This window comes from Boleophthalmus pectinirostris, unplaced genomic scaffold (assembly GCF_026225935.1).
Source record: "Boleophthalmus pectinirostris isolate CB_2022bp ecotype Guang Dong unplaced genomic scaffold, ASM2622593v1 HiC_scaffold_10, whole genome shotgun sequence".
NCBI lineage: Eukaryota > Metazoa > Chordata > Actinopteri > Gobiiformes > Gobiidae > Boleophthalmus > Boleophthalmus pectinirostris.
Genome location: NW_026570971.1, coordinates 24,299,268 through 24,323,655, shown reverse-complemented (window position 1 = coordinate 24,323,655; position 24,388 = coordinate 24,299,268). Strand labels below are relative to the sequence as shown.

The following is a 24,388-nucleotide window of genomic DNA, read 5'->3' as shown; positions in this document are numbered from 1 at the left end:
AATACTTCCACTTTTATTGCATATATACCTCATATTTACGGCTTTATACTCAAGCTACAAGCCATTAAACACTATTTTGAAATTATAAACGGGACTAAATTAACTGTATAAATTGTAAGTATTATTATTATTGCTTAAATGCTTCAAATTGTTACAAACAACTACTTAATAAGGCAAAATACAGCTTTTTTAACTATACTATGAATCGTAAATTGTTATTGTTTTAATACTCTAATCATAACCGAGATAGAAAGACTACAATCCCATGATGCAGCGCGGGATATCTTTCACACACCGCTTTATGCTTTGACATCAGCTGTTCTGCCTCCAGAGAAGGACTGAGGCAGTAGAGACGGAGAGCTCCATAATTATCCTTTTCATTATGTTGCTTTTATGTATTTTAGCGAGCATCGTCGTGTGCGTGTTTTTAGCCATCACATTTTCAGCGCAAATCAGGTGAGTGCCACTCGCTATTTTGGATATATACTGGGAAATGCAATGTCTAAGCACGTCATGGATGGCTTGTCTACTGCCAGGGCGTCATAGTGCAAAGATTATACCATTATTTTAAGGATTACAAAGGCGCTAGTTTTCTGTTGCGCACAGTTAGGGTAGATCTGGATATTTATTGGTCCATTTCATTGTTCAACGCGAGGGTGAACGCATGGCCCATAGAAAATCAATGAAACAGAAGAGTGATGGAGAAAGGTGGGATTTTTGCAAAGATGAGATGAGGCGGCTAGGTTTCTTCCGTCTAACCTGCTCGCACCAATCAGGTTACAGCGCGTGGGCGGAGCTATATTTACATGCATTATTCCAGCAAAGTCATTGGGCAAAGAAAAACTCTGCTCACTCGTGTCTCGTACGATTTACACACAGCAAAAGGTTCATCATCCAAGTCAGATACAAACCATGTGAATAATTAAACCAAGCTGTCCATATGTCCAAGTCTATGTAATGAGGACAATGAGACAGGCCAACTAGTAACTGTAACTAATTACTAATGATGATATAATTACTGTGTTGTGTGAGCTACAGTGTCCAAATAATTCCCCTTGCGGATAAATAAAGTTTTCTAAGTCCAATTACATACTAGGCTTGTGGAGTATTTGTATATAGCGGCAGCCTAGTTGAAGTCTTCACTGACAGTAATAAAGGGTGACCAGGTTTTCAAAATTCCAAACTGGATCACGTCGGTTTGGGGTGGTTGTGAAATAAAATTGTGAAAAGAGCATGCGACATTGTCCTTGAATCACTTCTTTGCTTCCTTATGGTCATTTTCAAGCACGTGTTTCTGTGTTTTAGCTAAATAAATGATAATTTAACTACATTTAAATTGGTCAAAAATAGGGACACCTATGACATTTCCTGTGTAAAACTGGGACAAATCACTGGTTTTGGATAAATCTGCTGGGGACAGGGGGCAGAGGGACTGTCCAGGGACAGACCTCTGGTCACTCTATACTATAGGTTTATAGGCTGTTGTTTTTGAACTTGTATATTGTAGTAGTCTTAGTCTTAGTATATTGTAGTAGTCTTCACTGTCACTAATAGAAAATATCACACCTGTTTGAGTAGTCCTGTATTCTAGTCTGTCTACGTCTCCAAAGCTCAAAATGCTCTGTTCACCTTGTGACCTTATGAAGTGGAAGTTAAAGTTAACAGATACCTTTTAGCTTTAGTTCAGTAGACATAGGCAGTTCCTGGGTTGAAATTATCCAAATGATTCTAGAGAAGCTATTTGGAGTTTAAAAACTTCCTGTATTGCCACATGACATGACAAGGTGGAACTAAATGTTTTCTAAAGATACATCGTTTTTGTGTTAAACGTGTGAATGTGGTTTTGATCAGGAAACACATTACAACATAGATCAAAAATAGTGTAAAATGGGATCTTTAAGATCTTAAAATATACATATTTTAGAGACATATTTAATGAGTAATTAACTCAACCAAAAGAGAAGGAGATCCAAGCCACATGTCCTTTATTTGGCTTTTGGGACATGCGTTTTGACAATGTCTTGGTCTTCTTCAGAGCATTCTAACTTTGCATTGGAACTGAGTGATACTTAGTCTGATTGTATTATAGTATGTTAATGCCATTTCTGTGCCTTTTCTTTCTCTGTTGTTTATTTTGAACAGAAAATATGCAGCAGGAGCAGAGTGCACATCACAAACTCGACTCGATGGAAAGACAGTCCTCATCACAGGAGCCAACACAGGGATCGGGAAGGAAACAGCTCTCGATCTGGCAACAAGAGGTGAGACTTCTAACACCTTCATGTACTGTAGGCCCAGTGATAGTGTGTGTTGATTGAAAATACAGGAAAAAACTGTTATTGTCACAGAGTTAGACATAACAAAGGTGGAATGGATTAGGACAAAAATTCCGATTGTGATTTAGTTTACTTTGCTGATTTTAAATACATTCATACTGCTGAACTAATACAAGAATCACATGCATTTGAGAATATTGTAGAGGTGTACGATGCAGGATTTGCTGGTTATATTGTAAGACCTCATTTGCAGAAAAAAAAAAACAAATAACTGCAGCCTTTGTGATTTTGCTATCTTTGTACTTTAATTATTTAGAACCATGATTTTTTTTTTTACGTTGGTTATCGTATTGTAAATTATGAGCTACTGTGTTCAAATAGTTTCTCCTGTGGATCAATAACGTTTGTCTAAATGAAGCTGTGAAGTGATTTGCTAATTGCATCCAGTCAAATTGTGATTCTGATTCTGACTGATTTTGCAGCCCTCCATAACATCAAAACTACTGGCATAACTGCAGTAGACTAACTATTAATTAATGCATGTATTTTTTGTAGGAGCCCGGGTGATCATTGCCTGCAGAGACGTAGAGAAAGGAGAAGAGGCTGCTGCTAGCATACGCATGTCCTACTCCAGAGCAGATGTGGAGGTCAGAGAGCTAGATTTGGCCGATACCTGTTCAATACGAGCGTTTGCACAGAAATTTCTCAGAGGTATGAACTATAGTGAGGAGAAAATGAGAGCCTATGTGAAGATAAAGCAGAGACTTATTTGTAATTTTGTGTTTTGCAGAGGTCAACCAACTTCACATTCTCATAAACAACGCAGGAGTGATGATGTGTCCCTACACCAAAACTGTGGATGGCTTTGAGATGCACATCGGAGTAAATCATTTAGGTAAGAATAGATTATAAATATATGATATTTATATATGAAATATAAATATAATCGAGATATGAAAGTTGCAAGTTGTTAGAATGTCTATATAGTCAAACATGCGTTGATTAAAATATATAGTAACAATGTAGTTAGAAGTCAGTTAATGTGTATTTTTCTCTGTTTCACTATGAGGACAATAAAGTCTACCATTATCTTAAATGACATCATAGCATCCTGGCTAATAATATTTAAAGGTCAAAATGCTCTATTCTACCTTGTGATGTCATCAAGTGGTAGTTTTTAAATTAACAGCTACCTTTTACTTTCCGTTCAGTAGAGATTTGCGATTCCAGGTCTGATATCATTCCTAGTGAAGATTTATGGAGTTAAAAAAGGCAGTGGAGAGCTTTTTGTATTAACACATGACATCACAAGGTGGAACACAATATTTCCTGTTTCAGCTCAGTCTAAATATGCAGAGGGTGTGTGTTGAACATGTGTGAATGAAATAAAACACAACTCCAGGTATGTTTCTGACAAGGAAAGAACATTATATCATGCATCAAACAATAGCGTAATATGGGCCGTTTAATACAGAGAAAGAGTGAAAATTCATATTGATAAAATGTAGATTTTTGTTGTTATATAGCAAGTACTGGGGCCTATAGTCACTAATGACCAGGTTCAATGTTTGTGATTTTACCTTTTGGTATTAAAAGGTCAACATGACTTTTTCTCACAGCTGGGAGTATGACATAATTTTGTTCCTTGATCTGAAAACCACCTGTCCATCTCTTGCTCCAGGTCACTTCCTGTTGACGTACTTGCTGATTGGTCTCCTGAAGCGCAGTGCTCCCTCCCGGATCGTGGTGGTCTCGTCACTGGCCCATAATTTTGGCTGGATTCGCTTTCATGACCTCCACAGCCAGGGCAGCTACAACAGTGGATTAGCTTACTGCCAAAGCAAACTGGCAAATGTGCTTTTTACCAGGGAGTTGGCGCGCAGACTGCAAGGTACACAAACAGTTTCAAATCTAGCACACTCAACATGGGAGACTGAGCAGATGACTGAGTCTGGGTAAACACAGTAGTAGGAGACTGAAGATTAGAGAGGGAAATTAAATACAAATGTCCCTAATGTCCTACATACAGACACTTGTTTACAGAAATTTGGCTAAAAATAGAAATTAGGGTAAGTGTGTCTTCAGTCTAAATGTGAAAGGTGCACTATATTATCAACAACTGGACTTTTTTTTTCCTTGGATGTCTAAAAAATTGCAACAATTAAGGGTGCACTATGTAACTTTTCAGGTGTGTGGGGAGACTGCTAGTCTCCATGGATATGTTTTTGCTTTGTCTGGAATGTTCCACTGTATGGCATAGTATGTGCACGGGTCCTTTAATAGATACAACATTTAAAGGTGTAACTTTTCTGGAGGAAGATTCGTCACCAGCTTCTCTCTATGGAGATGTTTCCTGGAATGTTATCACATTACACTTATTTATCTCTATGGAGACAGTAGCTGATGCCAAAGTGCAATCGACTGCTCACCCACTCACAATAAGAAGGCAAGTTTTTAAGTCAGTGAAACCTCATGTTACTGAATAAATGCAAGATGGATACACTAATGCGAGACTTTCCAGACACCATCTTCATGGAGACAAACAGATGGTAGACCCTCCACCAGAAAACTTACACAGTGCCTCTTTAAACTTAAAGCATGACTTAATATCTAGATTCTATTGATTTAGTGTTAATCCTCTCTTTAACCATCTCCCCTGTTTATTGTCCCTGTAGGCTCTAATGTGACAGTGAATTCAGTGCACCCTGGGACGGTGAACTCTGACCTGACGCGGCACTCAACTGTGATGATGATCCTGTTCACGGTGTTTTCCATGTTTCTGAAAACGCCTCGAGAAGGAGCTCAGACCAGTATCTATTGTGCTGTGGCCGAAGAGCTCCACGCCATCTCTGGGAAACATTTCAGGTATCATCTACCGTCTACCATTGTTCACTATTGGTGAATGTAGTCAAAGAAGGAAGACAGGAGGATGGAAGAAAGAAAGCATAATAATAGTATTATTTTATATTTAATTACCTTAGCTTATTACAGCATTTGAGGAATCACTGAGAAACTGTCAGCCTGGGCGATCTTAAAAAGGCTTATTTAAACCACATAGACAGTTTAGTAAACTTTCAGATGGAGACATTTCACAAAGATATTTTACAGCACAGGATTTCACTGATAAACATGAACCTTAACATGATTTGATGTAGCAGCTCAGATGGCGGAGAAATATCTGTGAAAAGTTACGTGACTGATACAGATCTAATTAAGTCAGTAATAATATACCGCATGTTGGACAGCATCTTCACCCTGGTCACTCTGTGCACCCAACAAAACTCACTGCATAATTTACTGGTAACACAGAAAACAGCAGCAGTGCTTGTGAGATACCTAAGATACAGTCAGGAACTTGGGGTTGAGCTGTTGCTCCTCCATGTTTGAACTTCAATTCATAAAAAGCTGTTCTGTAGTTACTTACAGGATAAATAAGTTACATAACACAACTGGAAAAAAATTGTCAACTGTGTTTTGATACAAAAAAAAATAATAATAATAAATAAATAAATATCCATTCTCATTCCCTGCACTGATATCAGTTAATATCAGATATCAGCAGATACATAAAGGCATAGTATGGATATTGGTAGTGGAACTGAAAAAGCTGGATCTAATTCAGTGTACCTCTATAAAGTGACTAGAAATTGACTGACACATAAGCACTGCTGACCAAATTGTATTTCCTTTAATCATTAGGAAATAGTGTCTTGGCTCTTACATAACATGTTGATTTCTTGTGTTTCGTGAAGTGTTTTTCCATTGTCTGACCCAGAGTAGTGTGGCATGATTCATAATTAATGCTCCTGGCGCAGTTTAGCCTTCTCCATCTGATCTGACAAATAACACTGCAGCCGTCAAAGGAAATGAAATCACAGAGGATCCAAATGTGATCTGATTGCTGTGAGCTAATGTCCTTTCACACACTCAAAATATTAGCCTGAAGGATTGTTTAAAAAGGAAGTTTTAGTGGTTAGACATTAGTGTGACAAACTGCAAGTGGAAATTGTTTTATGTTACGGTGATATAACTGAGAACTTAATGGTGCACTGTGTAACGTTTCAGTCATGGTGGTTCATCATCTTGGTTCCGTGGATAAGCCATTACTCTGCTTGGAATGTTCCACAATATGACATTAAGTAGATTTCCCTTACATGTATTCAATTACAGGTGGTTTTATAGCTCAAAAATATCTAGAAAAATAGCATTCTGACTTTAGTATACCAAATAACAAATATTGTATTATTTAATGTTGAAAAGTCCTCAAAATGTTGCCTATAATGCGAAGCTGAAACCCATGAATAAAATCTTAAATATTCTTCCTTTTTATAATTCAAAAACTCACTTTTTAATTCAGTAAAAATGCACTTCTAAGCATGCAGGACTTTCCACTGTTGTAAGTCCAACCGCATCATTACTTTTTAATCTCATTTTGTTCTGTTCCAGTGACTGCGCCCCTGCCTTCGTCGCTCCCCAGGGCAGAAGCGAAGAGACAGCTCGCAGACTCTGGGAGGCCAGCTGTGAGCTACTTGGCATCGAATGGGACTGATTTTTATAATAAATATACTGTATACCTATCTTAGATCCAAAAGGAGGGCTTAACCTTCAAAGTATCATCTTTCTCAATTGTTTTATCTGATTTGTCCTCATCAGACTTTGAATACAATCTTTATATCCAGGTTACAAGCTGTACGATAATGTGAATTTGCTTATCTTGTGTGATATTGCTGTAAGTACTTAGATATACAGCACTGTGCAAAAGTTTAAAGATACACTATGTATCTTTTCTGGTCAGGGGGTCTGCCATTTTCTTGTTTCCATGGAGATATGTGTGCTTTGTCTGGAGTGTTGCACAGTATGGTATAAAACTTATCTATCTTGCATTATTTCAATTGCAGGTATTTTTATAGATATTATTAAAAGAAATACACTGAAATAGCATGCATCCTTATGGTGAGTGGGCTCGCCTTTCCAAACATCTGATCTGTAACTTGGTCTGGTGGCCCACTTTTCTTTATGGACATAGACAAGTTAAATGCCATTCTGTGGACCATTCCATGCAAAACAATAACATCTCCAGGGAGCAGGTAGTTGTATCGTGCAAGAGTCTTATAATCTTATAAGAGTCCTTAATCTTATAGTCTTATAATTATCTTATAATACAAATGTAAGCTTAGTCAGTACAGTATGTGCCATAGGGAAATTGATTAATGTTGGTGTTGATTAAGATTATGTTTTAAGGGATTCTTATGTCATATTTTGGGATATGGACCTGTACGCCAAACTTAGTTGTTTAAAGAACTAATAATTTGTTTATATTAATTATTATTGTAAGATTTTAGTTGTTTTTTTGTGTGTCATTGAAAAAGCATTTACCACTAACCTGGAAAATCTTTGAGTTGGAGACCATATCTGGGCACTGTTCCATCCATTTTATTTTAATTTTTTTTATTTCATGTATTGTGCATTACTAAACATTTTGCTTTTTAGGACTTTTGCACAGTACTGTAGTAATACTTGGGGGTTTCTTGCACAACAACAGGCAAAAAGCCAACCTCACTTGACAGTATTATTCTGTAACAAACAATAACTTTTTAACTATATATTTTTGTGAAACAATGTGAATACAATGTAGGCAAAAAGCAACCTCTCGTGTACTGCTGTAGGATACTGTGAAGGGTCAAACCAGGGTAAACAACCAGCATACTGTATTTTGATTCAGTCCTTTCCTCGCGCATTATAAGCTTGAGCTAAATTACCTGCTAGCATTTTACTAAGATAAAGACACTTGAAGATGCCATATTGTAGAAATAGGAAATTACTATATTAGCTTCATTGATAATTGCTTAAATATTGTCAGAGCAATGGAGTGTTCAGACCTTTTTGTTTATGGTTTCCACATGTTGAAAGCTATATCTAGGTGCAATGTGAAATCTTAAACGTGATTGTTTCTTTGGCTTTTGTTACAGTGATACTTTGCTGATGCCATCAAAATTCCCTGGGGGTGTGAAGCAAAATGAAAGCAGTGCTCTGTCTGAAGCTCTTTTACTCAAGTTAGACTTAATTTGAGCTTCATTTTAACACAATCTGGCCAGAAAGAACTGACCTGGTCGGAAGTACAACAGGAATGATTTGTGCTGTTAAACAAGACTCTCACACATAAAATTACAGTCACAAGCTAGAATAACCAACAGTTTTTCAGTTAGTCACACTCACCTTTTTGTACAAAATCAAACACCTCAACAGGGCCATGAACGCTTGTATTAATCACAGGCTTTGTTTATTTTCTTGAATTTTCTTGAGATCTTACAACTTTTTTTGTCTGTGTTTGCTAATGTGGGCATTGTGTCACCATGGTAACTACTGAACATTCCCCCAGTAGAGATACATGTAGAACACCCCCCAGCATGATGTCACTGGAAAGTATCAATACTATTTCTAGAAGCAGTCATGATTTACAAATGTGCTCTTAACTCTAGGTCTGGGGCTCTATAGTCTCAATAACTGTATAAACCCCGTAATATTTCATTGAGATGGTCCTCAGTTGGAGGATAGGCATGTGAGTTTGGATAAAAGTGAAGGGAAGAGTTAGTTATGGGCGCTATGGTTTGAAATTCCTATCAGTTCATATCATATTTTTAGAGAAGATGGTGCAATATATAGGAAAATGTGTCTAGATATAGAAATCTTAAAATATAGTTACATATTAGGTTTATAAATCACTACAGGGGCTGCTGTATAGCTACATTTAAAGTTGTTCAAAACAGCAAAACAAACATGGCAGGAGTTGTGGTGCGCTCACATCCACAAAATACTCTATATGTAAAGTGAGCACCCCATTGAAGAATTTAGCACGCTGATAGCTCCCCAAACAAAAATGACTGGTGCCACCCCTGAGATAAAGACTCAAATTTATTTCAATATGACAGTTAATACTGGCATATTTACTGCACTTTGGAAGAGCACGTTCCACTGTAGAGATATGTGTACACTCTCTGAGGTGAAATCGGTCAATTTATTGTCATAATTCTTGTTTTGTGGTCCCAAATGACAAAGGTCTGGACACTTCTGTTGTTACACATAAGTTGTATGTAAAGTGCGGTTGCTTATGATTTGGAGAAGTAGACTACATCAAATGGGAAACTAAATAATGTACCACTTACATACACGCACACATGTTGGATCAAAGATTACAAATATAGGGCTCTGCTGAACATCTTCAGTGTGTTTGCTTCTCCAAATCCAGAATGCTGCAACTGCTCTTTGTTTTGTTAAATTAGGCTATATTAGCACCAAAACATTAAGCTATTCCTCACATAGAGTTTGTATTTAAAATAAGTTACCTAGAATAATAAGATTGTGCCATTGCTATATATTATTCCCATTGCCAAAATGAACACATCCCCAAAGCAAGAGCACTGTTCTCATGGTTTTCGCGCTCACATATTCAGTACAAACGTTGCCAAGTTTCTATTCAGTGTTTTATACAGAATCTCATGCCTTTACTACATTTCCATTCATGTTCAGAGTTGAATGTTTACATTGATGTAAATAAAATGGACTATTACTACTAAGTATTTTTTTTTAGATCTGTTATTGTTTAACAGATGAACTATAAGACCAACTGAGGAGTTTGAAGTAGTTTCTCAATATTTAGAAAATTCATTTTGTCTTTTTTTATATAGGGACTGTTTGTGTTTCTGACAAATTGTAAAAAGCTAAAGAGCTTATTTACTTGACTTCATCATGATTGGATATGAGAGGCTGAAATCAGGAAGCGGGGAACACAGACCATCAATGAACACATTACAATTTGTCTTATCAGAAGAAAACACAAAGTTTCATTTGTTTCTTAACTTTTAGAAAATGCATTTATTACTTATTTAGAAAGAACTCACGATAACAATTCAGCTTTACCACTGATAATTACTTATACTGTAAGGATTGGTTAATTGAAGTTGTCCGCAAAAAGTATAAGATACTAAAAACTGCAACCATGATGTACCTCACTTGTTAAATTAGTGTTTAAACTTTTAAGAACTTTCTCAAATAAATCACACTTGATGTCAAGGCAAATTGGAAAAAAAAGACATTTGATATATTTATTATTAAATTACATTTTAATTTACACAGAAAAAAGGATTAATTACAATTGAAAAGCATTATTCTCCGCTCATTTGTGCAGGACTTTTTTTTTTATTCACCAGTAATTTAATAAAGTATAAAGTGCGGCAGTGATGAGACAACAGTCACAAAGATCAGAGTGCAAACATATCAGATCTGTAGCTCAAACTGGCTTTTCTGTCTCATGATGTCTTCTTCTAATTTAGGATTTCAAAATAGTTTTAAGCATGATAAGGACAAACTGGTGAGTCATTTTAAACATTAACAACTGGTGGGTTTCCAGTTTTGTGGCATGCTATTATTATTAGGGATGCAAAGAACCTATACTGGTATCAGATATCAGCGCCGATATTGACATTTTTTTTCTGCACCGCTATGGGTTGGCAGAGACTTAAAGTCAAAGTATCAGCAAAGTATCAACATCGGTATCAGAAGAAAAAAAGCTGGTGCATCCCTAATTATTGTTATATATATTCATTTTTATTGTAACCCACATATCACAGAACTATTATTCCTTTTGTCCAACATTTTTGGCACACTTATTTTAAAAACAAATTCACTAAGTGAGAATCATTAAAACAATATTTAAACTTCAAATATGCTGAAAAGGTTCAATTCTCTATGGTCTACTTTGGAATAAGACCTAACAATTGTGACCCACCAATTTCAATGTAAATAATATAATAATTAATCCAAACTTATTGTACACAGGATTCTTAAAAGGCATCTTACTTAACTTCAGTTAACTTCAGGTGTTAGGCAATACATTTGAACAAAAAACATTGGGCACATCTCCCTTTTCTTAAAATAATTTCACATAACATGACATATAGGGTTACCACTCAAAATAATTTCAGTTTTCCCAAAGAAAACATTTAAAATAACCTAAAACATTGGTTGAATTGTGTGACATCCCTTTAGTAGCTCACCATAGCATGTGAAAAAACAAAATGCCCTTAAATATCTTTTACAGTGCAGTTGGCAAACAGGAAAAATACTGATAACAATGTGTGATAAAATGTGAAAAGCTAAAATGGTAAACAACCTCAGAAACCAGAGACACAAGGCAAAAGATAAGTTTAGGTTAAAGTCTGAGTCAGGGCACATTTAAGGGTTCACACCTTCATACAATGTATAAAAACTGTCACAGATAGAGAGACAAAGACATAAAAGATTTAAACTTTTGTTACGTTTCTGCTTTTCCCTTTTGGCTGAGGTAGCACAGATTTGTACAATAAACTCAATTCTACTTTTTTTGTAACATTTTCCTTCTTTGAAATTTGAGTAAAGCACTATGGTGATTCATACATTTTAAGACTCTTTTTTTAACATAGTTTTAGAGTAACCAATTCTAGTAGTTAGTTACAAATATTTAATTTTTTTGAGCACCCCATGCTTGCCAATTAGCACCTAAGTGAGTGTATTTATTATAAAGGAATTCAGAACAACAAAGCAGTGACATTAAATATAACAATTTGGTGATATTATACATTTTAAATCATCATGTAAAGTAAAGGTCTAACAGAGAGGGGAACTCAAAATACTAAACAGATAAACAGAGGTTTGCAGCAGAAAGGGCATCTGACGTAAAAACAACAAAAAAACATAAGTAACTGAAGACAGGGAGAATAATTATTTGCTGTAAAGGACAGGTAAGATAAAGCATGTATGTAGTATTCTTTTTGCATGGTATTGCACTCAAGTCCAATTAAAGTAGGTTTTCACGCCAAATTTAGAATAAATCAAAAGATCCTTGTCAGTCAAAGAAAACTAAAAATATTTTGTAGTCCTTTTCCAATCCAATCATATTACGTATTAGAAAGAAATGGCAACGTTAGTATTTCTGGGCTTGTTATAACTTCTATCCAGTTTAACCATTCACCTCTGGCACACCCCTCTGTTCCTTTCACCTGGCATTGGTTCGACCTTGACGTTGTTGTGTGGGAGACTTGAGGTGCTCTGAAAGCCACTGTTGACAAATGTTCATCATCACAGAGTCCTTGGCTTCCTCTGCCGCCTGAAGGACGTCCTGCACCAGGGGCCCCGCACGGCTCGAGTCCAGCTTCACCGCCAATAGGTATGCTGGTCGCAACTTACTGCACGACAGGTACGCTCTGATCTGAACATAAGAATAAAGAAAAACTAACTTTAATGAATGAATTGCTTATTGCAAAACAAGGTGGGTGACGTGTCTTGCATATGGACAGTTTGTACTACTACAGTTATTGCTGCCCCACTGTGGCAACTAGTAATAGAACAGCAAAAAGCAATCTATAGCCAACTATAGTAAAATCAATGAAGTATTTTTACAATGTGGATTTAACAGCAAGGTGTTATAAATTACATACATTACATAATTTTAAATATTCTAGGAAAGCATTGCCTTGGTAGAATTGAAGGAAATCTTCCAAAAGAGGACAAAGGGCTTTGTTACAATTTTCAGTCAAGTGAAATAAAAAGAAAAATATTTGAACATATGTACATATATGCACTGTACTGTACTGTACTGTAACACACAAACCTTGTTTTCTGTGCTCTTGATCTCCAGAATGAGACTTTCCAGCTCTTTTGCCTGATGTTGATAAAATACATAAAATCACATATCACTGCAATACACTGCAATATGTCATATATATTAATATATTATTTATCATGTCATTTTCCTCCTAAAGTCTGTCTCACTCACATCGGCCGGGGCTTTGTCAGCGCTGGACACACAACTAAGGAGGAGAGAGTCACAGTCACTTTTCGTGGCTGTTCCTGATTCCCCTACACACTTCAGGAGCTGCTTCACTGCAGAGTATTTCCTTTGTCTAATGAGCAGCTGACCAGCCCGCGTGTAGACAGACTGGGCCTCCAACTGGAAATCCTGAAAATTATACATAAGAAAAAAATTACATGAGTCTTTAAAAATTGTTGATCATGTGGAAGGAAAAAGCCACTCATGAATTTCGCAAGTATTAGTATTTTCAATTGAATGCTAAAATTGTGTAATTATATCGGACCAGTTTTGATTAATTGATAGCATTTCACTTCATCATTATGCAAGTATTTAGTTGAACTTACGATTATGAGCTCAGATGAAAAGAACTTAATAATAATATGTATGTAGAAGAAAATGTAGAAGAAAATATTATTCAGTATAAAATTTGTGTAATAATGTAGGATTAAAATTGAAAATTAGGTCAGGTAACAAAAAAAAATAGTGCAATGATTTATCTGTGTTTAGTAAGCTTAAAAGGCCCATATTACACGGTTTTCTGATCGATGTCATAACATTTGGAATTGTGCCTCCCTGCATATTTAGGGTGAGTTCTTCTTTCAAACTGAAAGCACTCTGTTCCACCTTGCAATGTCTTTAGTTTGCTGGCTTGGTCACTCCCTATGATTGGTTTAGATACAGATTTAAAAATTAGGTAATAGTGTTTTGAGTTACCTACCTGTATAACTCTGTATGCAATGCCAAACCCCTCTTCTATATTTTTTCCACCGAGCATCACCTGTAAATATAAAAACACTGTATTTAACCTAAACATAAAAAACTAAATTAAACATAAAAATTCTGACATTTAAAAAAAACAACTATGGACATAACCAACCATAACCAAGTTTTAATCTGTATTGTTAGAAAGCATCAAACCTTGCATGCAACATCAATCTTCATTGCACTCCCTCCGAACAGTGTAGGTGGAGACTGTGATCCAGATTTGGCTGATAATGTACTGGTTTGTTGTGTTTTTATCTCACAACGATAAAGGAACCGGGTCACCTCCAACTGCAGCTCAATTGTATTCATATGCCTAAATAAAAAAATTACTTTAGCTTCTATTGTTTTTATATTTCATAGTTTTGAATTAAGTGAGGATCATTTCTAACCTTGAAACATCACTAGCGGACATAGTTTTTCTGAAGGAGTTGACTTGAGATCTTCTCCGGCCCACTCCTCTGCCCTGCTGCTCTTGGAGATATGTTCTTAAATGATCTTTGGCTTTGACCAACCAGCTCTGAGAACAGACATAATGAAGAAATGAGTCAGTGCTTCTCATAAATAAATAAAAAAATATAAGAAAGAAATAAGTCTACACTTCTCTCCCATAGTCTCAATAACAAATTAGACTTGGTTGACTATTCTATAATCAAAAATATAGAAAAGTGACTACACTGGTCAAAATTATTAAATATAGGCAGTGAAGTGAGGAGGAAGTGGCAATTATCCTCCACAAATTGCATAAGATTATAATGAAAAAAATCTGCCACCACAGACTCTGCATTTTATTTTATTTTAAAATGCAATTTAAAAGATACCTGTAAAAAATATATATTATACATAAATATTGCTTTTGGCCAATATTTAATTTTCAACCAGTCCATTTTTCCCAATGTACTTGCTTTCAAATGGGCAGCCACCATACACCAAACACTGCTCATAGATGCATGCTTTAGATGGTAGGGAAAAGCCAGAACACCAAGGACAAGACTACAGGGCATGCTTGGGTGATCGTCTGCCAATAACTAATATATATAAATAATACATTTTCCTGTACTTGGCTTCTCAAACCTACCACAATATATTTAATCTAGCAGTTGAGAACTCTGTGTACTGTAAAACTTAGTGGATGATGCACCTGTTGTTCTCCGAGCTGATGGTATGAACTGGCTCCATGTGTGAAGAAACGAATACAAGTCATGGCAGCTCGCACGTGATCCTGAACAAACAAATGAGCAAATGTTACCTCCTTGGTTGCATAACACTTAAAATGTATTGCCAAGATTTCCGATTTCATAAGAGCAAAATGTTATCACCATCATAAACTGTTGTAGTCGGTACAGAGTGTGAAAGTGTCCTCTGCGTTGCATGACTTGACAAGAGGCGAGGAGGTATCGGCTGCATGTTTCTAAACCTGGGTCCAGCTTTTCCAAAACTTCCTCCAGAGATCCAAGACGTCCCTGCTCCAAACTGGGCTGTAGCACTCCCTCCAGAAACACCTCATCTGGACATTCCTGAGACAAGTTAACAAATACAGAACCCCAGAATTATTGAATTAGAAGATGTGTTTCTGAGGATAAAACATAACAGCATTAAAAGCTGTAAGCGTACTACATAATGTTCCTGGTAGAGATCACTTGAAAAGTTCCGCACAGTATGGCATTAAACGTATCTATGTCCATGGATACAAATGTATTTCTTTTTAGTAATAACAATGCAAGAACGCTATTTTATCAAGTTTACTGCCACACTTCCATACATTCCAGTGTAATAGCATGGGGATAAGCAGTAATGTTAACAGAAATGTTACATAACATGCCTTTAAATCACCTTTTTGGACACTCACAAACCCTTACATGGCACTATTCTACAATGCAATGCAAATAATGGCTTCTACTTCATAATAATGACTTTTAATTGACAGATGCTATTGCAGGTTGGATCAGTTGACAAGTAATTTGCTTACATAACATTTAAACCTTAAGTCAGTGTCTACAGCTACATAAATTAATGTAATTCCTTTTAAATATGTATATCCTCTACTCTACTGACATGAGTTAATGTACATGCGGATCCTGACCTTGTTGAGCAGGTATTTGAGTGCCTCCAGCAGGCAGTCGTGGCGCATGTAGAAACTGATGAGAGCCAAGTGTGTACCATAAGTGTTCAGGTAAAACAAACTCTCCTGATGAAATGAACTGCTTCGCTTTTGTCCGTCTGATCGCTCAATGGGACCACTCTCACTCAGGGCCTCCTCCAGCTCATACAAAGATGCCAAAATATCCTCGACAAAAGACTGAAAAACAAGAAAATACATTATATCAGAATAAGATAACTGGTTATTTAAAGGTGCATTGTGCAGCTTTTCTGGTGGAGGGTTCATCAAAAGCTTTTCTGGAGATGTCATTGCTTTGTCTGGAATGTTTCACCATATGGCACTGAACCTTTCTACCTTATGGAGACCAAACCAGGCCAAGTTACAGGTCAGATCTGTGGAGAAGAGACCCTTCTCAGTCAGAATGTTTTTTCTGGGTATTTTTGAGCTATAAAACCACCTGTAATTGAAGGTAGAGCTGTTTAACGTCATACTATGGAATGTTCCAGGCAAAGCAATGGCATATCCATAGAAGCAAGCAAGTGACGGGCCCCCAACCAAAAAGTTACATAGTGCGCCTTTAAAGTAAGATATTGCAAAGCCTTAATATTGTAGTAAATAGTAATAACTTGTAATAAACTTGTATGCATAAGCTTTACAGGTGGTTCCACACTTTCCCTGGCATGCTCCTGGTTTGAGATCAGGTTTAGCCTAATGTAGCTCAGGTTTGATCCTGTTCTAGTGCACGTTTGCTCCAGGTTTAGCCACACTTTAGACTCACTTCTGATGTGGCCCAGAATATGCTTCTACTGTTATTGTTACACTTCACCCACATTGCCTAGTATGAAAGTGGTGTGTGTGTGAGTGATGGTGGTGGTCGGAGGGATCGATGGCGCCGATTGGCATGGCAGCCGCACTTCCGTCAGTATGCCCCAGGGCAGCTGTGCCTACAATAGAAGCTTACCACCACCGGGTGTGGAGAAAAAGAATAATGAATCTATAAAATGCTTTGTAAAGCCTCTTTGTGACATATGTCTGTGAAAAGCGCTATATAAATAAAGACTTACTTAAATAAAGACTTACTGGGAAAGTTTGTATTTTATTTACTTTAGATATAATTATTCTTACAAATTGCATGCACATTTTATCTCATCCACCAAGACAAGTGAATCCACTATGAGAGGATTGATAAAAAAAAATAATAAATAAAAAATAAGTGTAAGATAAAAGTAATAATGAAAAAACAAAATTACCAGAAGGGCATTTTGTTCTCACCATACATGGCACAATACAACTTACAATAGCAGTGTTGTGCCTGGAGGTCTCTACTCCAGCCCAACCCACATAGACACAGGGCAAACGGGCAAACAGCCATACACAAACGTCTGCCGCATTCTTGTTGCGAGGTGACAGTGCTAACATTACCACAGCTCTGGTTCCATTACAAATCAAGCTGACAAATTACTGGTCCTAAATCTTGCATGTTACATAACCTGAATTTGAATGTAGCCTACCGTACAAGTTTTTTCTGTTATGTAATTCTTTAGAGTTCGATTACATGGCACTTGAGCAGAGGCATTTTGGGAAATTTCCTACGTAATATCCACACCCTAGATACACCCACAACTGTAGTTCAGATATTAATGTTTTATAATCTCTGCATTATGTAACTCGAGACAATTAGATGATGCCACCAGGTTACAGGCCAGATCTGTGGAAGCCTGCTCACACTAAGAACTGAAACACCTGTAACTGAATATATATCTGATACAAAAGGTTTAAGGCATACTGTGGAACATTCTTGACCCCCTTAAAAAGAGATAATGCATCTCAAGGGGCTAGCCAAAATATATACACATTCCACGCAAAGAAATAACATCTGCATGGAGATAAACAGGTGGCAAACACTACCAGAAAGATTACATCGTGCACCTGCATAAGGCTTTACCACTATGTCCTTTAGGGTGTTAGAGGCATCTTCCCTTTAGTTTCACTTCAGCTTTTATTCTGTTAATCAATATATAGCATTATAAAAAAGCTGACATTCATAAAATACATTTTTAAGCCTAACCAGTTATTTATCATTTCTTTTGGACTAAGTAACTTTTATTTTGATCTGTGCTAGAACTAGACAGGCATCAATTAAAAACTTAAAGATTATAGACATTTTATGGGTTTCAGTTTTTGATACCAGCATTTTTTTGTACAGGAAAGGTGACACAGTGCACTTTTAAGAACTATACAAGGCTTTAGCACTATTTCCAAGTATTTTCAGACCATTGGACAAAGGCACCTTCAGTTCACAGCACAGACACAGGGGTGATTTATACTTGCTGTGTAATTGTGAGAACTCATCAGGTCATTCTGACTCTGGCCTGGGTGGCATACTACAACTGTTTTATTATTTAACACTATCTAGACTGACCTGTTGACCTTGCAATCTACTTTTGAAAACATTGCACAAAAGGAAGTGATGTGTGTGTTTAAATTTGTCTGGTAACTTTGGATGTACTCTAACATTAACAACCTTACTAGAGATACTACAGTGTGTAGGACAGTTCTGTACCTGTTAGACAAATAACAAGATATACTGTTTTATAATAAATAGAATGGATTTAAAAAGGAGCATTATGTAACTTTTCTGGTGGAGGGTACACTACCTCCAAGTCTTATTGGAGATGTTAATGCATTACTAAAATGTTCCACAGCATGGCAAGTTGCTGATTCAACAGTTTTGCAGGTGGGGGGCCCACAGTAAGAATGCATGTTTTTCAAGGCATTTTGGGGCAATAACAACATCTGTATTGTAATAAAGATGACAAGATTTGTATATAATGCAAGAAGTATATATACACAATCATAGGGTTAGGACTCATGGAATTAAGCAGGTGGCGGACCCTCTATGCAAGCTACAGATAGTGCTTAATTACCAGCCTTTACGTTAAATAGCTTATTTTGGTGGTCTTACAGTAGTTGTAGCAGGCCGAACACTGGTCTCTAGATGCTGTATGATCTCCTGTAGCAGAAGTGGGCCCTGGTTGAGCTGATTTCGATCCACAGGGGGCTTCAGGCAGCGGGCAAACTTCTCCCTGGCTCCAGAGAGGTTTCCCCCTTTCAGACAGGCCATGCCCCAAGCCTGCCACACTCCACTGGGGTCCAGCCCACTTTTGGTTGAAACCTAAAAGACAAATAAAAAATAAATATTGCAATTTTATTATTATTATTATTTTTTTATATATCAAGCTATTAACTCTTGTTTCACTCAAAACTCAAACTCCAAACTAACTGCTGTTTCAAATCAAATCTCAAGCCTGATACAAACTTTGATACTATATTACAAGTTTTCAGGTCAGTGCGGTCCAATGCTATTGCTTGGGATGGAAAGTTCTGCAGTATGCCATTAAACGTATCCATCTCGCATTTATTCACATAAGGGTGTTGAAGTAAAAAATAAAAATAAAAAATCCCAAAGAAACATGAGCTGGGGTGCCTCTCCACAGATCTTGTAACTTTGCCAAATGGCATCTCATGTTTTCCTCCGTGGATATAGACAAGTGTAAAGCTATACTGTGCAACATTCCGTTTTATTTTAACTACAATCCAATACAAAAGAGTAGAAGTTTTATTTATTACTGCAAGATACAAATAATTTGACCTAATAATTTGGTCTGCAAACGTCTCACAATTCAATACGAAAATGCATACACAAAAATGAAATGTATTCTTTTACATTTATTTAGCTTCCGCATTCCCTTTAAGTCAAATTGACACAACCACACAAACACACAAACTCACACACGCACACGCGCACACACATGCACACACACACACACACAGACTGAGTCCTTAAATAACCTGGAAGCTTCAAGGGAGATACAACCTGAGAACGACTCAGTGTGGATCCCAAAACAGTAACAGTGTGGCGGAGGTCCCGCAAAGTTAACATTCGGTCCTATTTTAGGTGGCCAACCAGTGTTAGTTTGAGTAAGGTTGTGCAATAGCCTAAACAGAGGCTACTCCAGGTCAGACAATTTTAAAACAAGGTACAGCATTGAATGCCATACCTCTACTGCAAGTTGGTAGTACTCAGCCTCCAACAGCTGGTTACGAAGTCGTGTGACCGCTGAAGTCTCCAAAATGTCATCCAGTGAAGGAATATATTTATAATTGGCCATCACCAGAATCTTCAGCACGTCGACCTTGCTTATGTAACTGGACACACAAAAGAACAGAAACAGTATAGGATGTCATTAACCAGCACAGAGCAGATCTTTGACTAGCAAACATTGTAGCCGTGCATAAACACGTTAAGGTTATTACAGTTCATGCATCAGAAAATAAAACATATAAGACATAACAATTTAGCCTTTTTCACAAGTAAACACACAGGAAAGGTGGGCGGGGTGTTTTGCCTAAAGACAAAACAAATACGTTTGGGTACCTCTAAATTAGTTTGGAACCAGGACTTTAAAATGCCTGGTTCAAGATACAAGTAACTTTCTTCAAACTTTCTTAAATTTCTTTAACCCAAACCAGTTGTTTATCATTTGTTTATGCTGAAACTACCTAACTTTTCTTTAGATTTGTGTTGGAACCCACCAGTCAGTTATCAAATCAAAACTTACTTACGTCTTTTGAATGGTGAAAAGTATTTAGAATGGCACCCATAAACAAGTCTCTAGTACAGACCTGTCACACAGCACAAGGTCCTGGCTGCGTCCAACCTTGACGAACATGAGTTTTGCACTGAACAGGAGCTGCTTCATAATGTCAGTGAGGAGACACGCATCCACCTCTGGGTTGGTCAGTTTATGGGACAGAGAGCGGCAGTGGGCAATGAGCTGGTGACCACAGAACTTTTGGTCACTGTGTAGAGACAAAATGGCCACGCAGAGGGGTGCACACGGGGCCTACGAGGAGGAATAGAAGGTACATTAGTTTTATTGAGTATATACTGGGCTAAAGGCTATGGGCCGTAGCTTGCCCCCCAGTCTCAGCGCTGGCGCAAGTGTGGGGCGTGGAGTTCTAAACAGGAGGTGTGCCGTGACTGAATATCAGGTGGAGCAGAGCAGACTGAGGGCATGGTGAGGCGCGTTCAGTGAATTGCCAGAACCGTAAAAATAAATACCAAACGAGTTCACTGAAAAACAACATGTAACATGCTCAAGGCTTCTTTTATTTGGAAATATATTAGGATGATAAATGCTCAACATTCATAACATGTTCATGTGCTGTGCGGGAGTTGTCCAGATGCCCCTGTGCAGCAGAGCACAGCCCCTCGCCCGCTCTCTGTATCGGCTCAGTTCTGCTCTATAGTTTGGTTTGGTCTGGATCTGTACAAAACCCATTCAAATTAGGCCGTTTACAGCACTGTCCTAAAGTGTGTTTTCTTACACTGTCTGTGGTCCTAATGCATATCCATATCCATATTCACTGACAGCTCAGGGCTGTGACAGCAGAGCAGACGCACGTATCGTATCTGTGCGTAACATCAGAAACAATAAACAATAAACGTATTCCATAATCCGTGAGACATCCACCTGTGTGGGACCAAATGCAGTGGGCATGGCCTATACAAAATTCTATATTCCTGGTGTCTGCTGGTGTGTACTTGCATCGTGGGGCTCCGGAACAGTTATAACATATATAACTTTTCCCCACACTCCACTTTGCTGCCTGATAATGAGGCAAAGACTGCACACATTACCCACACGGGCAGTGTTTTTAAATGCCACAGCAGTCACAGATTGGTTCAGATGTCATCACCATATATGTACTTGTACCGTCCCACTCCAGCCTCCAGCAGTGAAGTACAGCCTCACCTGGACACGCCCACTTGCGCTTTGCACTAAGTCTGGGGGCAAGATGCGGCCCTATATGTTTTTATGTCGTTTTCAATTTAAGAAGTTAATAATCAGTCAATCAATCCATATTTCTACAGCCCTTTACAACACTCAAGGTGACCAAAGTGCTTTCCAATAAAACCAACACAATATAAAAAACATTCAAAACATTAAACAATGAAATAAAACAAACTGTGCAAAGTGTAACTGCATTAGCCACTCTGAATAGGTACATTTTGAGCCTGGATGTAAACAGGCCAACGTCTGTGATGGCGTGCATATCAGGGGACAGTTTGTTCCAGAGTTTTGGGCCAGGGATCATCAGAAGATCATTATATAATTTTAGAATTTATGCAAATATTAGTTAAGATTAGTAATGAGAGAACAAGTACTATAACATGATTAACTGGAACTTTTCAACAAAATAAGACAAGTACACAAGTACACTGTGTTAATGTGTGGTTGGTACTGTGAGCCTAGGAGTGTTTACTATGCATAAGATATTATGAGTTAACACTTTACAGCAGACCTGTTCAAAGTAAAATTCACTTCTAAGCAGTTGGTTTTCTGCAGGGTTTGTGCATAGCTGGATTTGTCGATGGGTGACTTCAGGAAGATGCAGTGTCCCTTCCACATCTTCCTCTGGGGCTCTGGGACTGCTGGGGTCTACAAAAACATAAATGAACAACAAAATATTGTTGCCTCATTAATGAAATTACTGACAATAAGTCTCCTTAAAGGTGCCCTGTGCAGCTTATGTGGTGGAGGGTCCGCTATCTACTTCTCTCCATGTAGATGTTATTGCTTTGCCTGGAATGTCCATGGTACGGCATTAAACATATCCATCATTCATTCATTCATCACTGGTGTTTTTGTTGCTCAAAAGTACAGTAATTCCTTTTGTGAATAGGAGCGACTCTCCACATATCTGAATTGTAATGTAGTGTTGCACTGTAGTGCTCATCTTCCTCATGATAGGCTTAATTTTACTTACTGGAACCTTCTAGACAAAGCAATAACATTTTCTTGGAGACAAGCAGGAGGAACATCCTCCACTAAAAATGTTATGTAGTGCACCTTTAAGCTCACTAAAATACATTTTACTACCCAGGCCCAATTCCAGACCTTAATTATTGTGTATAAAATGACAATGTGAGCATTTAGGTGGCCATATTTACATATAGGCCAGTTATGCTGGGAATAGGTGTGACTGGGTGTGCAAGAATCAAATTTATGAATTGAGCCGTATATGGCCATAGACACATACCTTCATCTGGTTCTTCCTCATCGTCAGATCTGCAAACAAAAACACAATTATGTATCTCAAGATGTAAGTCAATTGACACATTTATATATGAATTATTTTAGATTATTTAGTGTTTACCCTAATAAATATCTAAATGTCATAGAATCCAATACAATATGTCTAGGGTGCAGTGTCTTACTCTGGATGAAAGAAGGCATAACACTGATCACAGACTCGGACTTCCTCTCCGGGACATCCTTCCACGTTCATTTTCTTCTCAGAACAGGCCTGACAAACCAGACGCCCACATCGCCGACAGTGGTGCCTCCGGTTAAACTAAAGAAGAGCAAAAATACATATTTATAGTGATACTATGTCAATAACAGCCAATATACCAAAAGCACTAAACATATTTGTGAGGTTTAAGTCATGTTATGGACACCTCAAAAACACACCTGTAGTTGTGTTTTGTTTCGTTCATATATGTTTGAGTAATCCTGGATTATTAGTCATCTTCAAATGCTTTTCATTCTTAAAATGCTCCGTTCCACTTTGTGATGTCATGTAGTAGTATCGAAATGATTCCAGTGATGGTGTATAAAGTTAAAAACCACATGATGTCACAAGGTGGAACTCAGCCCTAAATATGCAGGGTTTATGTCTTAAACATGTGTGAATGAAACAAAACACAACTCCAGGTATGTTTTTGATGAGGACACCACACATTATAACATGGATCAGACAATAGTGTAATATGGGCCCTCTAAAACTAAATCAGGGTTGGAATAACTTCAGTAGAATATATTTGGGACTCACCATAGTAAACCTCTCTCTCTGACAGACCATACAGACACTGTGCTGAGTGTCTGGGACCCAGTCTTTCTGAGCTGGAGGCTGCTCCGGAGGCTGAAACTTCACTGACAGACGGCGCTTTTTACCTGCTGACGCCCTGTCTCTGTCCTTCTCTGTGCTGTTTGAGTAGGGTGTGTGAGTCGGCGTGCTGTCTGTGTACATATTTATTTAAAAGGATACAGGTTATAATAACTAATATGGTGTTTCTCACAGGTTTACACAAAGACTATGATGGCACAAGAGATCCATATTTTAATCATTTTATTTAATATAATATTTTGGTGTATAACTGTCACTTATTGGCTCTACTGAACAAAAAAAAAAAATGTTGTTCAAATTTTTTGCTCAGATAGTTTTTATACTATGGGCAGGGCGGGTAAGACTATTGGGGGGCCATCGTAGTCTCCTCTATTAATTGGAAACACTGCTAATAGATTGTCTCATGAGTAAACATGTGAAAATGTT

General features: G+C 37.4%; 2 protein-coding genes across 3 annotated transcripts in view; one reads left to right on the top strand and one right to left on the bottom strand.

Moving 5' to 3' along the window:
• The first annotated feature begins 298 nt into the window (after nt 1-298).
• Nucleotides 299-9,846, top strand: rdh12 (retinol dehydrogenase 12). Its single transcript, XM_020921674.2, has 7 exons — nt 299-456; nt 2,143-2,261; nt 2,832-2,987; nt 3,067-3,171; nt 3,958-4,167; nt 4,952-5,141; nt 6,723-9,846. Exons 1-7 carry the CDS (start codon nt 383-385, stop codon nt 6,823-6,825), a joined length of 957 nt encoding a protein of 318 aa, XP_020777333.1. The 5' UTR covers nt 299-382; the 3' UTR covers nt 6,826-9,846.
• A 506-nt stretch (nt 9,847-10,352) lies between these two features.
• zfyve26 (zinc finger, FYVE domain containing 26) overlaps nt 10,353-24,388 on the bottom strand; it is a 32,355-nt gene continuing 18,319 nt past the window's right edge. For both annotated transcript variants that reach the window (XM_055161145.1, XM_055161148.1), the window contains 16 exons: nt 23,888-24,075; nt 23,271-23,407; nt 23,093-23,121; nt 22,355-22,491; nt 20,672-20,892; nt 20,047-20,194; nt 18,951-19,160; nt 15,968-16,183; nt 15,204-15,401; nt 15,026-15,106; nt 14,277-14,404; nt 14,041-14,200; nt 13,841-13,900; nt 13,087-13,269; nt 12,922-12,972; nt 10,353-12,519 (listed from right to left, as the gene is read on the bottom strand). In XM_055161145.1, coding sequence (XP_055017120.1) covers nt 12,307-12,519; nt 12,922-12,972; nt 13,087-13,269; nt 13,841-13,900; nt 14,041-14,200; nt 14,277-14,404; nt 15,026-15,106; nt 15,204-15,401; nt 15,968-16,183; nt 18,951-19,160; nt 20,047-20,194; nt 20,672-20,892; nt 22,355-22,491; nt 23,093-23,121; nt 23,271-23,407; nt 23,888-24,075 — 2,360 coding nt within the window. In that variant the 3' untranslated portion in view covers nt 10,353-12,306. The remainder of the gene's footprint in view (nt 12,520-12,921; nt 12,973-13,086; nt 13,270-13,840; nt 13,901-14,040; nt 14,201-14,276; nt 14,405-15,025; nt 15,107-15,203; nt 15,402-15,967; nt 16,184-18,950; nt 19,161-20,046; nt 20,195-20,671; nt 20,893-22,354; nt 22,492-23,092; nt 23,122-23,270; nt 23,408-23,887; nt 24,076-24,388) is intronic.

Coding starts and splice junctions, on each gene's coding strand:
- rdh12 (XM_020921674.2), top strand. CDS start 383: ATGTTGCTTTTATGTATTTTAGCGAGCATCGTCGTGTGCGTGTTTTTA. Junction 2,988..3,066: donor TGCACAGAAATTTCTCAGAG/GTATGAACTATA, acceptor TGTGTTTTGCAG/AGGTCAACCAACTTCACATT. Junction 5,142..6,722: donor ATCTCTGGGAAACATTTCAG/GTATCATCTACC, acceptor GTTCTGTTCCAG/TGACTGCGCCCCTGCCTTCG.